General features: G+C 37.8%; 1 protein-coding gene across 2 annotated transcripts in view; it reads left to right on the top strand.

Annotated features, from left to right (window-relative positions):
• STK32B (serine/threonine kinase 32B) overlaps positions 1-17,728 on the top strand; it is a 156,008-nt gene that overhangs the window by 79,773 nt on the left and 58,507 nt on the right. For both annotated transcript variants that reach the window (XM_066317250.1, XM_066317249.1), the window contains exon 4: positions 6,723-6,896. In XM_066317250.1, the coding sequence (XP_066173347.1) occupies positions 6,723-6,896 (174 nt within the window). The remainder of the gene's footprint in view (positions 1-6,722; positions 6,897-17,728) is intronic.

Genomic DNA, 17,728 nt, shown 5'->3' with positions numbered 1-17,728 from the left:
CCTCCCTCACCTGCTGCTCCCACTGCTTTGGATGCAGCCCAGGACAGCTTTGGCTTTCTGGGCTGTGAGTGCACGTTGCTGGGCCATGTTCAGGTGTTGAACAGTTCTTTCTTGAATCAAAGAGGATTTGTGGACTTCTCAACCTCCTGGAGGGAGAAAATTTTCTTCCATGTGCAGATGAATACTAAACTGTCTCTAATTAATAATCCTTGCCTGTATGGGAGCTAATGGTAAATATTAGCTATTTTAAAAGCCTGTGTTAATAAGTCTGTAATATGTCTCTTACTCTCTGTCTTTGTTGAAACAAATTCTAGTCATCTTTCCTCTTAATTTCGGGCTGTATTTTATTTAGGCTTTTTTTCTTAACAGTTTTATTTGATCACTTCAGCATTAATAGAATTTGAGAAGGTATAAGCATGAACAATCTAATTCCTTATAGAAGAAATTCCCTGTTCTCAAAAGTTTTCTTAGTGACTATTGAAAGATATTTTCATATCTTTATAAAGAAATACAGGAAGAATAAAGGAAGTAATTGTCTTTCATTCTTAGCAGTATTTGGAGAAATGACTCTTGTCTTTCTCTATTTGGAAGTAGGCATATTTCCTTTTCTTTCCAACAATCAGTTTCTATTAAAGATTTTGCAAGGACAAATCTCAAATTCCAATAACTAATGTTCATCCATTTTACAAATAACAAAGAAATCTATAGAAATTTAAATAAAACAGACATTACAAAGGAATATTTCCAACATTCCTTCAAAATACTTGCATATTTGTATTTACAAAATTAATAAATTAATAATTATACAAGAGAGCTTTGGACTATTATTTTTCTTCTCTAACTGTTTGGCAAATGTCAAATTATTAAAGCCTTTAAGTGACCTGTTCCTTTTCAATGCAGCAAGTCTTGGCTAAACCTGTTGCTGCTTTATAGAGGCCGCAGAGCATTCTATAACATAGTTACACAAATTGGACTGGTAAAAAAAAAACAAGGTAACATATCAAGAAATGGCATCTACATCTACCCTGAGAAAATCTACAGTTACTGGTGGGGGGGGTTTACGTCATTGAAAAAATTACCATGTCCTTTTAGTGCTACCAGGGGAAAATTGGAAAAGGATCCTTCTTTAATTTTGTAGTTAGGAGACACCAAGGATCAATCATTTGTCATATTCAGTGGAAAGCAGAAGTGTTATCTGAATGCATGAACTGTGCATATCTTGCTTTAACTGATTACCTCAAGATTATGAAGTTAGGTTTGGTCTTAATGATGAAATTTTTCTAATGTGTTTCTATCTTTAATTTAAGTAATATATAAAATATCCATCATTATGTTCTTTTTTCCCAGGTAATTCATATGAAACAAGATATATGAATACTGGGTGCCTCAACTGGAAGGATTTCAATGAAAAATTACCCTAGTTAACTGAAAGAAGTAATGAAAGGGGGGAAAATTATCTTAATAATTCATCTGTAACTGCTTTTATGAATACAGGGTTACAAATAATAAATACAAATATGATATAAATACAAAGATTAGATATTACTAAAACAAATATGCAGATATAAATGTGGAAACAGATATAATTTATCCAAAAAGTAGTTTGTTTAAATGTCTTTCCATCAAGGACTATGTTCAATAATAGTTTATTTTCCAGCCTGAAGATATTCAAAAATTCGATTCCCTGTTTGTTATGGGATTTACTGTTGTATCTTAATTTGGAGAAAAATGACTATAATGCATTAAAACTTTTCTTCAACCAAGCGAAAGCAGAGGCTGGGTCTGTATTTAGAACAGTTTTCCTATAAATGAGAGTGACATTACTTAAGAAACAAACAAGAGCTATTATTTCATGTCATTTACTCTTTCATTTCAGGGAGGATTAAGATTTTATCTTTAGGGTAACTAATAATGTATTAATGGTATTCAATATCAATTGATTAATATTCAACATATGTCACAATATTACAATTCATTCTGAAAGTATTTCTCAGCTACCTGGTTAACATAAAAATCCCAAACAACTTCTGAGTTTATTTCAGAAACCAATCAACCCTTTTCTATGTCATTTACCTTTGAGAAGATAAGAAGCTTACAAAACTAAAATTACAGTGTTTGTTCAAAAACTAATCTCCACTGGTCTGATTTGCCATCAGCCCCTCTCCAACCAGCAACAACATTTTCAAAGATTCCCTTCTCCCATGGCCAATATTTCACTTTCCTATTTCAATTCTTAGAGCAATATATCAAAAGCTCTTATTTCTTAAAATACTGAAATAGAAAAAAGAGATAAAGGTAATATTTAATTTCTTATGTAAAGACAGAATACTGGATTTGTGTGGGGGAGAGAGGCATAGATGGGAGAGGACTAGATTGCTTGTGACCATGACAAACCAAACTAGTCTAAGCTGGTACTCAAAATCCTGTTAGTCCTTAAAGCAGGGTAGGAGGAAAACAATACCATTTGTTACCCAGCTGCACAGCAGGACCCAGAGAAACTGCTGCTCTGCATTCAGTACCTGAGAAACTGGTAGCTGCAAGATCTGCTTGGTGGAGTGCCTGTCAGCTCCAGAGACCTTCTGTCTGCCATGCGCAAGCTGTCCTCTAGGTCAAAGACACATACTTTCACTAGGGTGAATTTCTTTACCCTCCAGAAAATGTCTTGGAGTGGTCTTAATCACACTGTGGTCTGATCCACACAGACAAAGGCCATCCATGAAGGTTTGATCCAGCCTGGTCAAACCAGGGACCTGTCTTGTGCAGAGAAGACACCATCATCCATGAGAATGGGTGTAAGATTAGCGTGATGTATGTCATGTGTGATGGAATTTAGAGGGGAGGAGAAAGCTGCTGAAAGACTGAACATGTCCATGTGCATGTTCCTTCAAGCTGTACAGCTTATGCCTTAACCAAACCAGTATACACAACACTTCTGGCAGGGTTGGCAGAGTTACCAGAGACACTTACCAGTACAATAGAAAAAAAATAACTCTGACTCTGGGTGCAAGAGCAGAACATCAGAGAGGATATAGGGAGCTTCACAAATACTGTGTCTTGGTGTACAACATTCTGCCTTCAACATCTAAATAAAACTGACCTGTGCTCCCTCCACAGGTCGTGAAAGATCACAGAATCATAGAATGAAAGGGTAGAAGGATCCCAAGGATCATCTGCTCCAAACTTTCTTAGCGAATCCTGATCTAATCAAGATGCCCCAGACAAATCTCAGAAGTATCCCATGTGGGAATGCTGACATAGTGCAAACATTCTAGCCATACTCCTGACTGTCTCCCAGTTTAGTTTTGGTATTGTTGGAGGTTTTGTTTATTTGGGGTTTTGGTTTGCTTTTTGTGTTTGGATTCAAAATTCTTTGTTCTAGAGGTACAGTCATTCTGGAAACCTTGTAGCTCTGTCTGTAGAGATTGCACTTCAAGTGTTTACCTGAGAGGCAAGGCAATGTAGCAGGAGATTGATTCACTGGCAAATCTGACAGCCTCTGGACAAAACCCATCTGTTGTCATCCCAGCCTGGATTCCCAGAGATGCCCAAAGCAGTGAGAGCCCCAAAGCAGTGAGTGGGTGGAGGTTGGTTGAGCCTTGTAGGACAGCTTTGTTTGATCTCTCTTTTATATCATTAACAATTACAGATGCACAAAAGCTTACCTGGCAGTTAACAGAGGACCACCATTCCCCACTCACAAGCACACAAAACCAGAGAACATCAGCCTAAAAACATGTTTGGAATGAAAATCATGTTCCACCTAGTGTTAGCATTTATCTCGATGTGAACAAGATCACATCACTGAACATTTAATTCTGGTTCTCATGGGTCTTTTGTCTAGACTGAACATTCACCTTGAAACATACTCATAATTTAAAAAAAAAAAGAGAATAATCATTGTATTTAAAAGCAAATTCACAGCAGTCACTGTGAAGCAGTTTACCCTGCTTTCACACTCTGCTAAAAAAAAATTACTAAGGCCATTTATATCTCAAGACTAGAGGTGCATCAGTACCATTTCCACTGACATGTCATCAAATTACTTTAGGCACCAAGAGTGCTCTTTATTCCCAGACAAGACACAATTTCACTTATCATTTAAGTAGAGTTCCTAATCTGCAATTTTTTTTCAAAAATATTTAAATAATATAAAGAAGAAAGAAACAAAATCTATACCTTGCTCAAGTGATAACTGAAGGAAAAAATTAACATTTTTCAGATCATGGTGAGGCACTGGAACAGGTTGCCCAGAACACTGTGGTTGCTCTGTCCTTGGGAGTGATCAAGGCCAGGTTGGATGGGGCTTTGAGCAACGTGGTCTAGTGCAAGGTGTCCCTATCCATGGCAAAGGGGTTGGAAATAGATGATTTTTAAGACCCCTTCCAACCAAAGCCATTCTATGATGATGACTTTACCTCTGATAAATGCTAGAATTTCTTCACTTAAAATAACAAGTGTCAAAAAAAAAAATCTTAAATGTAACTACACATTTAAGCTTTGCTTCTGCAATTGCTTCAGGCTCAGTAATGCACAATACTTGCAGGAATTTGAATATATTTGAAGCCTTCTGGTTTTTTAACCTGTGTATGTGTTTGTCTGTTACAAAATTCTGCCTCTAGAGGTGAGCAGACACCATGTGCCACCTACTTTACCATTTTGCTTCAGAGGTTTGACTTACTGAGGAGTAAGCTTAATGCAAATAAAATTATTTTCCCCTCCTGGCATTTGGCAGTCACACAGAAATGCAACAGAAGAGCAGAGTATGAGAGAAAGTCACTTCTCAGAACTGTGTTCAGAAAGAATAGCAAGCATTAAATCCAAAATGAACCATCTGTGACAACCCCTAAGCAGTGCCTCATTTCAGTAAGTGCAAGCCTGGGAATGAAAGTGAAAACTGTATGTAACTGTCAATTAAAATAATCTAATATGGACTTTACTGCTTCTGGAGGGGGGAAGTGCACAGATTTTCTGGAAGCCCTCACCTTTTGATTTTCTTGGCGTAAATTTTACAGTTCAGGAGAACGGAATGACATCTGTAGCCAACATATATTACATACCTCATGGGAGGAAGGGTGCTGGAAGAGGCATTTCCATTGTGGATCACCTCTCAGTAGTCCATGTATATCTGGAATAAGAAAATGTAACTTCACATCAAAATTAATTCTAAAACAAGTTCTAAGAAAAGAGTAATTTCACATCAGACAAGGTATTTACCATTCCACATTTGGGAAAAATGTATCTTACAGTTGCATTTAGAAATGAAATCCGGAGAGTTCTGTCGATTCACTCAGACCATAAGAAACCAGGGCAATGGCAGCATAGTCAAGGTAAGTAGAAACACATGGAAATTCCTGCTTGCCCAAACACTGTATCTGTATATATATAGTGTACATTGACTGGCTACACGTTTGGGTTTACAGGATTTAAATGGCATCAAAATTTGGTCCTCAGAGTGTTCAGCAGGCAGTTCTGGGAAAGGGCCCAGAAGAATTCCATCAGTAATCATCAAGACTCTGTCATTTTATAAGATACAGGTTGCTGACTGAAAAAAATATGTATTGTTAGGCAGTAAAATTGTAGTTTTAGTCCTTATTGAATTTGGACCTACGCTGCAAGCTGTAAAAAAAGCTCAGCTAATAGAACATTGTGTATATTTATTGAATATACAGATATTGAATATCTGGAAAATACCCCTGAGACAGCAGCTCTCAGTGCTGCCAGAATACTTTCCCTAAGCACTGAACCAGAGTTGTATGTCTATAAATACCAAGTATGTTTCAAGGCCTTCCATTTTAATGGGACTACTTTGTAAGCTATTTTGTCACCTGAATGAGTATATGGTTATTTAAGAATGTAAAAATCTTAAAGGTATTTTAAATTCTGTTAACCATCAGGTGGTAATTCATGTTTAAAATAAGACAGTAATATGGCAGTAGCACAAGCTCTGCTTGCCTTTGTGTTCTGGTTTCAGCTGGGATAAAATTAGTCTTCTTCTTTTTAGAACAGTGCTGTATTTTGGATTCAGGAGGAGAATAATGTTGATAACACTGATGTTTTGGCTGTTGCTCAGTAGTGCTCACCCTAAGTCAAAGAATTTTCAGTGGCTCATGCTCTGCCTGTGAGGAGCTCCTCAAGGAGCTGGGAGAACGTGCAGCTGGACAGATGATCCAAACTCTCCAAAAGGAATTTGGAGAGTTTATATCAGCATAAAGTATCATGCTGATATAAACTGGGGAATTTGGATGGGAAGAGCTGATTGGCACTGGGTGACAGGCTTGACTCCTTCAGGGGGTGGTGAGCACTGGCGTGCATCACATGTTCTTGGGTTTTCTTTTCTTTTTCTCTTCTTTGATTTGCTTTGCTTCTCTCATTTTCATTTTATTATTATACTCTTTTTTTCAATTACTGAACTGTTTTTATCTTAACCCGCAAGTTTTTACTTTTTTTTCTGATTGTTCTCCCAGCTGACTGGGGGAAAGAGGACTGAGAGGGTGTCTGCATGGTACTTAGTTGTCACTGGAGTTAAAGCACAACACTTAAATATCCAGGGCCCCACCACAATCAAAGCCTGTTTGCAGGACTCAGCAGTGAGAATGCCTTTCTGTGCACGCCTTTGGAGCAAATCAGGGACTTACCAGGATCTCCTTAATGAGAGCCACCCCAAGGCACGGCTATGACTACATCATACACCCTGAGATCTCAGCTGTAACCCTTTTTTCCAGGTATTCCTTTCAAGATGAAGAAGACATGTTCATGGTGGTTGATCTCTTACTCGGAGGTGACCTGCGTTACCACTTGCAGCAGAACGTCCACTTTAATGAAGGAACTGTGAAACTGTACATTTGTGAGCTGGCTCTTTCCTTGGATTATTTGCAGAGATACCACATCATTCACAGGTGAGTGAATTTCATTTGAGGAATGGGCTGCTTGCTTTTGTCAGAGCAGAGGAGTTTTATCATATATCTGAATTCATAGTTCTGTTTATTCAGAACCTCTGAAAAGTTTCCATTGCTATTCAAGTGTGGAACTTGTCTCTGAAAGGTTTTATTTTTAAGTGCTTTTCTTCTGTCCAGACCCATTTAGTAGCCTTGTATCCTTCTCATACTGCCCTTTTCTCCTTCTGATCTCATACTGTTATGTACATTTTACACTATGTTCTTTAAATACTACAGACAACCCATAACAGCATCCTGATTGCTTTTAATTTATGTTTAATTCCCCAGTGCCCCAGTGTTACTGGACACAAAAATGTTGTAATCCAGTACAAGAGCTTCCCATAACAACATCAGAGAATGGTTTTGGAACCTAAAGCTGAGAATAATATTTTTACTTGCAGCATCTGCATGAAGATCAGGAGGAAGAGAGGTGGGGGAAGTAGGAATAATAGTACAAATCAATTGGAACAATGATAGAGGCTCCAACTTTTTTGCATTTTTTTATGTTACAGCAATCTGTTAGGTTTTCTGCCATACAGAAGCAAAGATGGTATTCATTTCAAAAAAGGTGTCAGGAAGCAGGGTCTGTTTTCCTTAAACATTTTGGCATTTAACTGAAGCAGCAGGGACAACTTCTATTTTTATGTTAACGGAGCAACTATGAAATTATAAAATTATGGGCTTGAACCTTTATTTTACTCTTTCTTAGGCTAAATTCAGGATTATCTTTTCTGATTTAGAGTGGAATGAATGCAAAACTACAGTTTTGTGCACACAAAATCTGGATGTGATTTTCAGTGACCAAACTAAAACAGGTTTTCAGAGACCAAACTAGACTAAGTTGTGCCATAGGTCTCCCAAATTCCTTTAAATCCTCCTTGAATGCCTTTAAATGCACTAATGTAGAGTTTTCATCCACTTGCCAGAGCTGCCTCCTGATTTTGCAAAAAAGATACAATACAAAGTATAGTCTGACTTTCATATGAGGAATGGTCAGCATGAAATCTATCTGAGCAGAGATGCAATGGTAGGTGGGTATTTTGTGCTACTGAAACTGTGCTAGACAAAATTCCACTAAACATTGCAACCCTTGTTTTGCTTGAAATTAAAATTCCAAAAATAATAAAACTTGCAAATATTGTGAGAAAATCCTTTAGTACACTGCTACTATTTTAGTACATTTCCAAGTATTTTGCATAAATTTTCTTTTCTCAGGGAGTATTTTAAAAGTGGATTTCAGAATTACAGCTGATCTTTATTTCTAATGCCTTAAGTAATGTTCTTGGTGAAAAACAAATTGATGAGATCTTTTATGCAAATAGGCTGGCAAAATATTCATGAGACAATCCAGTTTGCAATCAAAAATTGTATTTAGCTAGAAATCTGTATCTCAAAAATGTATCATAGAAAAGCCTGAGAAAGTTGACAGATGTCTGGAAAGAATGAAGGACTGGATTGAAGTCATTGTGGTTATTCATAGTTTTTTGTGACAGTATCTGCCTTGTCATGGTCCCACTATAAAATTTCTGTATTACTTAATCATAAGAAGTAAACTCTTGACTTATTTTCTTCTTTGAGTCATAGTGGTTCAACACTTGCTGATTTGTGGTGGAAGGAATGGCCATCCAGAGCTGGTTGTTGGCTGGATTTGGGGGCAGGTTCTGGGGTTTGGATTTTGCTTTCACTCTGCACCAAAACTTTTGACAGAAAGAGATGAGACAAATTAGTTCTCTCTCAGCCTGCAGTGCAGGGTACTGAGTGGTTAGTTAGGATTGCTGTCTGGGGATCTGGTTCAGGATTCTGTTGTGTTATGGAAGAGATGTTTATTTTGAAGCTGACAGTCCTGAGATACGAGTGTGTCTGTCCCACTTCACTGCTAAATGCCCAAATTACCCAACTGTGGCATGAGGAGTCTTTTGCCTCTCATCTTCTCACCAGTTACCACAAAATCATAAGTGATCCACACACCAGTGAACATGTTATTTACCCAGGCGAGCCCCAGAACATTCTGCCTTCTATCTCACCACCACCTGGAACAACAATCTGTGGGATGGGTCTTCAGCTGCCTTAAATCTCTGTAACATCTCTGTCATCAAGAGTGCAGTGCTGACTTAAATTAGTTCAGGAGCAGAGCCAGCAGTGAGGCAGATTGAGGACACATCTAGTCATTCCTTTATCATTGCAAACACACCGTCTTCTTTGGAAGGGAAATCAGTGATCTGCTTGGTGCTTATACTTTGTGGCCACAGACTTCAGCAATATCACTGTTACAAGTGCTTCCAGTCAGCATTCACATGCTGACCTACAAAACTATATTAGATCTTTCATTTTAAAATGAATGTGTTGGCAGCAAAAATTTAAAAAAACTGTTAGGAAGTCAGAGAGTCATTGAGAGAGCTCACTCAATGATATCTTCACTACAAAAAAGAATAGTTGAATGATTTATCAGACAGGCTTGGTGGCTTTTCAAGCTGCAGTGTCATAAAGAACTGAATATATGGGGTGTGAATTGGGAGTTAACTCCTAATATACATTTGTGTATGACATGTGTTCAGGTTTCCATTAATTGCATCCAGCAGCATGACAGAAAGGGTTTTTCTAGGTTGACCTGTGGCCTCAAGAGTTTGCTTCAAAAGGAAATGGTACTGAAGGGGACAGCAGTTCCCAGGCACGTATGAATGGATGCAGAAGTGTAGAGATCAGTTCTTTGCCAGCTCCCCTTGGAGATGCCTTGCAATGCCTCTGTGTTTGTTGATGTGATTAGTGGTGTGTACTTTGAATATGGCAATCATTTCAGCAATAGGACTATTGTTACTGCAGGGACAAATTTAGCCATAAATAGAATAAAACCTGCTACTGTTCTGGTGTATTTATGAAACTTGCAATTTTTATTAATCACGTCCATGTGTATAAAATCCGTATTTGTCATGCATAATTCTACAATAGTGGATTTATTTATTATGGCACAATTATAAAAGCTGCTCTGTGTCTCACAGCTCTATTGTAAATGTTTGCATTTGCATGGTTCACCCAGAATTACAAAAAAATTTAAAAAGAAAAAAAATCTAAGTTTCAAGCTATTATTTGAAGACTATTCTGGGTAAATTTTTCACTTAACTTATACAACAAATAATTTAATATTGAGATTGTTGGTCACAGGTAAGAGTTATGCTGAAAACCCTTATTTTCTCACAGCCCTGCTGTAATTATATTTTATCCACATTTCTCACATGAAAAAATAGTTTTTTTAAAGCTGCGTGGGTGGTATTCCTTATAGACCCTTGGATCCCAGTACACACAGAAAGACTTTTTACAGTATACATTATCTTAAATATTCGCAAATTTTGGATCAAATCCAGAATTCTGCTGTTTCAAGATGGTATGACTAAACTCATCCCTTCCAGAACTTGGTTGTATAATGCCAGTGAATAGTGTATTGGACAAAAGTTTTCTCATCAGAGGCTGAATAAACTTATTTCAGCCATGAGTAACTCAACCTCCTCCTTTCACAAATGTTGCTGTTCATACATTTCAATAAAACCACCTGCCTCCTCACCAAAGTAGGCTGCCTGTTTCCATTCAGCAAGTTCTTCCGGCAGTAGCTCCAGTGTTCTCTCTTCCAGGATGCTCTTGCAGCTACAGCCTTGGCTCAGAGCAGTTCTGGCCCTGCAATGCTGTGGCTGCTGCCCTGGTAACATGCTCATGCTGAAAAAATCACATTTTCTCTTTCTAAGGGGCAAGTGTTAAGTGCATTGCCCTCACAACTTTTCATCATCGTCTGGCTCCATTGGTTTTCTGCTTAGAGAGGAGGCTGGATGTGGCAGATGTCTGGAATGGAAATTGCAGTAACCTTCCAGCACAATTTTAGGATACTGGATGAGCTCTTTGATCATTATGCCCAGGATACTTTTATTTTAGTGGGCTTTATTTAACACAAAACTATTCATGTGTGTATGTGTACATATATAAGTGTACATAAAAATATATTTGGAGCACAATATGACTGGAATCAGCCTGGCTTGGCAGGTCTGTGCTTTGTGGCTACTGTGATCACCAGTCTGTTTTCCATTCCTCCAAGTTCTGCTTCCAATGGAGAGTAGCACCAGGAGTTATTCCAATTCTAAGTAACTCAATAGCAGTGCGGGATGGGCCAAAGCTAATGGAAAATGGTGGCAAATTTATCATTGCATTTTCCTCTGCCAGATGATCCACTGCAGGGTGAGGTTGTCTGGCTGCTACCAGCTAGAAAAGAGGCACTGTGTGTTCAGAACTGGACCTGTTTGTTGATTATCATTGAGTCTTCCAAGTTGTTCAACAGTCTGGTGAAACAAGATACTGCATCTAAATGATGAGACACTTCTTTAAAATAGGCCTTCCCTGTCTCACTTGTGAAAACATACAAAAAAAGAATAAACTCTACTTAAAAGGGAGCCCTTCATAATATTTTCCAATAAGTATGTAAGCAGTAAATAGTTTTGAAAATTACTTGGAAATGGAAAATTTGCTCCTAGTTTTTCACAGGTGTCACAGGCAGAATAGTATCTACCTGTGATTTAGCTGGACATACAAAATAAAACAGTTCCTTACAGATTTCTGCTCATACTAATAGTCTTTTACTTTCTGGTGAGTGTGTGTAGATGAAGAAAAAATGTAGTAGGGTCTGAAGCAAATAAACCAGGGAAAGAATAACCATAATATGACTACTATTCATAAGCAGTATCAAAGATCATAGCAGATCAAGAGGCTCGTCCACTGAATTGTCTTAGTTCATGTTCCCATGTCTCTTCCACTTCATTGTATTATGTTCTTTCAACAAGTGCTAGCCCACATTATTTTGAAGAAAAACTACAAGAACTGAGAAATGAGCTACATAAAAGAAGTAAATCAGAAAACATATCAAAAACAGTCAAAAAAGAAGCACCATGCAAACCATAAAGCTGTGAACACCTGCTGAATGTTTATGAGCCAGCCAAGATGAAAAAAGAAAGCAATTCACAAATTTTAGACAAAAAGGGGATTTAAATTTCAGTCATGCACTTAACAAAGAATTAGATACCACAAGATACAAATACACAGAGAACAAGCCTTTCAGCTTCTGAACGAAGTTCTCTCCCTACAAGGAAAAATTAATTGTACTTCTGTTTAGCTACAGAAAAACTTACCAGATAAGATACTGTTAATAAATGAATTTGGTTTGGAAATATACTGAGAATTCCATATACAGAGTATATAAACTACTAATAAAGTAAAACAGGCTGTATTGGGAAAGAGACACAGGGAACACTCTGAGGTGCATGATGTCCTGTCAGCAGCTCCAGTTCCTGCCACTGTCACAGATGCAGTCTTTTATTGTGAGCCTGATGTACTCTCCCTTCCTCACTGAGGTGAAATACCTGAGGATGCCCATCACACCTTCAATACCCCACGGCTGAGACAGCCCCACTGAAGCCATCAGGGAATTGCTTGTTTTCTTGCAGTTTTGAGTAGATGAAGTCACGTCTTGTCCCTTTCCTTCATCTTCCCTCTCTCATGATTGTAACATCAAGGCCATCTTAAATGTGTGTTTGTGACATACACAGCACAATAGTTGGTTTTCTTATTGATTGCTTCTCTATTTAAAATCAGATGCCCAGGCAAGTGTAGATATGATATAGTCATGTATAAGTCTACAATGCCCTAGTGATGGCATTGTGATTTTAGAGATTCTCTTTTTGTTGTTGGTTTCAGCTAAATTACAATGAAGTGGGGGAGGAGTCAGGTAAATCTTTTAATCAGTGAAAGAAAATGTAATTTAGATCATGTTGTTTGAAATTCTTTCTAGAAAAATTAGTAACTCTTTCTTCTATATTCATGTCATACACTCCTTTGTGTCTAGATCATGTCTACACTTCTGTGGGCGTCTGTTTTTAAACAGAGAAGCAATCAATAAGGAAACCAACTATCATGCTGTGTACACCACAAACAAAATATTGGCTGCACCCTCATGTAAATCAGCTGCCATCACCTGTCTGTGTTTCTGCTTTTCCCTTCTTTAATAATTCTCTTTAATAATCTTTTTACATAAACTTACCCTTTTAGGAAAAGCCGACTTTAGGGCTCATGATATGTATTAAAATACTACATATCCCTACAAATCCCTACAATTCTCCATAATTTAGCATCCTATTGATGGATAATAAAATTAAATGTTTCCTTTCCTTTGTTTCCTTCCTTCCCCCACTCCTCAGTATTCAAATTTTGATCATGAATCATTTTTAGACATTCAGAGACTGAAGCAGAAGATGCTGAAGGAACTAAAGCAGAGCTTTATATTCAAGATTACCTCAGGTCTCCACCTACAAATCTGATCAGGTTAATGCCAGTTTTTTGCTTTAGTATATTTCTAGTTTCTTTGTGGCCAGTTATCAGAGATCTCTTTTTTTCACAGAAATCCATTAAAAAATTTTCTGGTATTGCTTTAAAGCTTGAAGTGATTTTAGTGTGAGCATCTGCCCCCAGCAGATTTATGCCAGCAAAGACCACTGTATTAATAGCATGTTGATACTGTTATGCTAAATATAATAATCAAGAGTATTAATAATTGCATGCAAATAATTTTCACTAAGTAGTTAAAATTATTAGGCACTCTTTCTAGAGAGGCATAACAGTATCCACTCTCTCATGTGGCACTGCTTGGCTTACCATGGTTTTTTGGGCTTCTACCTCCTACCCCAACACTTCCATGCGTCTGAAAGTGGAGGAAAGATCAAATCTGATCCAGAGAGATCAAATGAGCAATGGTGTGAAGTCCTAACTAAGAGAGGAGAGAATGAGAGCTAAGCATATGTGATGCAACATGAATCCCTTTTCCCCAAAGCTCTAGTGTTAGTGTTATAAGTATTCTGGTATCTTTGTATATTGGAAATTTCACCCCACCATGACTCTGAGCAGGCATATTCTCTCCACTGAAATGGCGGATTTGCAGGCAGTGTGCTTGAGTCTTTTTTGTTTGCAGTCAGTGAGGAAATTTAAAATCTTTGATTAAAATATGTAGATGGAAACGGGAATGTGGGAAAAGACTGTAAATTTCATGCTAAGCAAAGTATGAACCAAGATCAACATATGGACAATTGGTTTTTTCTCCTGTTTCTGCTTCAGTGCTGGCAACATATTTTTCAGCTCGGATGAGCAACATACACTAAGTATCCTATAATTCCCTTAGAAATTTCCTTACAATGTAATTTTTTCTAATATATGGCGAAATCAAAAAAACTTATAAAAACATGCACTTTTGCTTGATTTCTTCATGCCTGCAGTAGCCTTCTGTATCTCAGGTGTTAAGTAAACTCTTCATGGTATGGCAAAAGATATTTAATTAGTGGATATTGCAATTTGAGCTTCCTTCATGCCTTGGAAATGCATTCAGAAGCTTTAAGTAGAGCTTTAATATTTTAGGTGAGATGTGGTCTCCTTTGTACAACTTTTAAATTCACAGATACACTGAGAGATGAGAAAGAGTGAGAGTTGTAATTGCGATCATCTGACTGTTTCTTCTTTCAAAATAAATTATCTTGTGAGCAGGTACTGCAATTGAGATACAAATTGCCATCAGTTTTGTTACACTGAAGTTGCCTTTTCACTTTTTTCCCTTGCATCTCTTCTCTCTACCCCTCGGATGTTCCTCAGGACACTCCCTCAAGGTTATTTTCAAACATTCCTATATTCTCTGTAAAATCCTGTCCCAGCTCCCCTGGATGGGTTTTAGAGAGGACAAAGCACAGCAGCTCAAAGCTTTGATGTTGTATGACAGACAGGGCTACTGATGAGCCTCTGCTTCTCCCAACACGTGCATGCACAGCTTACATTTATCCCAGAGGCATTTCCAGGGATAATGCAGTGTGGATAATCATGCTTTCCTGCAGCAGAGGAGACAAGGCAAACCTGCAATTCAGCAGCTGTAGTGCTCTTGCACATGAAGAAATACTGTCAGCAGAGAAAGATATTAAAATACTATGCCAAACTGGGACCTTGCAAGGTGGGAACAGCACTTGGTAGACAGTGCATATTCAATAAACCAAAATTTATTAAATTGGGTTCAGATTAATTGGGTCATTCTTTACAGTGATGACCAAAATCATCTCTACAGTCTGACTAATAATATTGAGAAATAGCCTCTATCCAGTGACTATCCATTTTAATTCAGACATTTATCTCTTCATTTTGTTATAAATGTGAAACTTTTGTAGTGTCCTGAATGCAGAGGAGTTCCTTTCTAGCCCAAGAAAAACAAAATACAAAACCAGATCATCTCTCTTTTTTGGCCTTTCAGAGTGACTATTCTGTGTCTAATCACGTAATAGTCTCAAATTTTATTCCAGTGATATTCTGAGTGTACATATCCCCTTTTTGTCTTTGGGATTTTAATTATAAAGACATTAGAACATAAATGTGAGAGTTATGTGATAAAACTGTGGGCCCTCTTTCTTACTCAGATATTGTCTCTACTCTGCTGTCAGACTGAGTTTAGATTGCAAATATTTTGGGCATCTTCTCTTTGGACAGACAGTAGCAATAAAAGCTAAATTGATGGTAAGATAGATGGATTTGAGGGTACCAAAACAATGACATCATCTACGCGCATGAAGTGGGGCAGAGATGTCCAGAGGGGAACTAGGATGGCTGAGGAAAAGACCAGGGAGTGCAGAGAGTAGGGATGGGCAAGAGAAAACTGCTGTGGAAAGAGTCATACCCTAAAATCCAAAGTTAGGAGTGAGCAGAGTGAGTGAACATAAGGGTGCAGTAACAGATGAAATAGGGGCTTGGTGACAGTATGTGAATTCCCAGTCAGAGGGATGAGATTTACTGAAGGCTAAGTGGTTTTGGGTATGTCTTTCTTTGTCATTGTAGGGGTCAAACAGCCTTATTTACCAGATGTGAAAACCTCTGCTCAGAGCTCTGGAGATAAAAATTAATACATGGACATAAAGATTGATCTGTCTGTGCATTTCTAGAAAAGATGATGATGTGGAGAAATGCAGTTTTATATTTCCTATGTTTCTCCCTCAGGCTGCTACTATAATTAAGATATGATCTTCATTAAAAATATCAGACCAGCAGGACTACTCAATGAGTGCCAGAGGTCTATACTGAATAAAATCCAATAAAAAATAATTGATGTATTGTCAATTATCAGTAACAATTACTAATACAGTCACTTAACAACACTTGCTGAGTGGAAAACCTATCGCCAGGATGCTGCATTTCTCAGCTTTTATGCTAATTAAATATATTAGTTATCTAGAGTTCTGCCTTTAAAACCCACAGAGAGTCACAGCCTGCCTCTTAATTTGAGATGCTGCAGAATTTTCCCCTGGTGGTGCTCCTTTAACTGTCTTCTGCAAATCTCCTAAGCCACAGAAATGCTCTACAGATGCACCCCAATGCAAACACATGCACATACATATGTAAAGAGAGTTAACACTAATTAAAGTACCAGCTTATTTCCCTGTGTCTCAGAGTACCTCTATGGCTGAAACTACAAATTAGGAGCTTGTACTTTAGGAAGTACATTCCCAGCAAACAGTCTTTTACCCTATCATTATTGTTTAATATTTGCTTTTGGAAGAGACAGTGTCAAAAAGGAATAGCATATGAGATCTACTGCTGAGAAATGGAATTATTCAGCCTTAGTTGTCTAGATTTTTGAACCTATACATCAGACCACTGTAACTCTTCAGTTAACGGAGTCATCACCTGTTGTTTCTTCCTATGAAACATTTGGTCACAAATTTCCTTACATGTTGACAAGATGTTAACTCCCCAAGCTGAAATGTGGCTCCAGCTGTACTCAAGAAAAAGAAAGTCGTACCACTATGTGGTATTGCCAGGTTCCCTGCATGCCACCAACAGCTGGCATGCAGGGAAGTCCACCTGCCTTGGAGGGAAGCAAGGAGCCTCTGGGCTCCTTCCACGGATGTCTCCCTCTAAGCCTCACACAGTAGAAAACAGTATAGTACAAAGTTTCAGAAGGTTCATGCTGCAAATGAGAAGGTGTTTTAAATACAGCACAACTAATCATGTATGAAGGATTGCGTTGTTCATGGTGTGAGATGACGTCAAACAAGACAATAAGAGCCCCAAGTGTGACTCCTGCAAGAGGCTTAAACATCTGCCTGCACTTCTGTGATAACACCTTACAGTAATTTGACTTGAGAACATTCTCAGTTGTTTTCATAATTTCCCACAGCATGCAAGATTTTTCTTATGTTTTTAAAAACTTAGTCAACAGTTCACCAATATTTAAAGGAAGGAGTCTATACCTTTTTAGTTGTCTGTCCAAAACAGCCAATCTAGCCAACAAATCTATAAAGCTAGAAGAATTTATAAAGCTTTCAGTTCATCTAAAAATAGGCAGTCATATGAATGGCTTCTGCACTCCAATGACTGTGATGGTTATATATCTAATTGCAATAAATGGGTATATAAATGCCTAAGTCACAGTAGAACCTAATCCAAGTGTTTTAACCTGAGATCAGAATCCCATCTCTATTTTCACCTGAATAAATAGCAATAATCCTTACAATCATTTCAGTGCAAATCGTTACTGTAACAGCAGTTTCTCTGCACAGAGTCTAAATTCACCTTCAACCCTGCTGTATTCTTGTCTACTAATCCAATTAACCAGGATGCTGGCACTACAGTCTGTGGGCTCAAACAGTATTGGTTTCTCATTCAGATTCTTCAAGAGGGGTTAGAATACTTGGCTGTTTGATTTCAGGCAAGAAGCAATATGTTGGTGAGATCTCCTAGAATAG

The sequence above is a fragment of the Sylvia atricapilla genome, chromosome 4, assembly GCF_009819655.1.
Source record: "Sylvia atricapilla isolate bSylAtr1 chromosome 4, bSylAtr1.pri, whole genome shotgun sequence".
Lineage (NCBI taxonomy): Eukaryota > Metazoa > Chordata > Aves > Passeriformes > Sylviidae > Sylvia > Sylvia atricapilla.
Note: the sequence above shows the minus strand (reverse complement) of the source record. Positions and strands in the feature narration are given on the sequence as shown.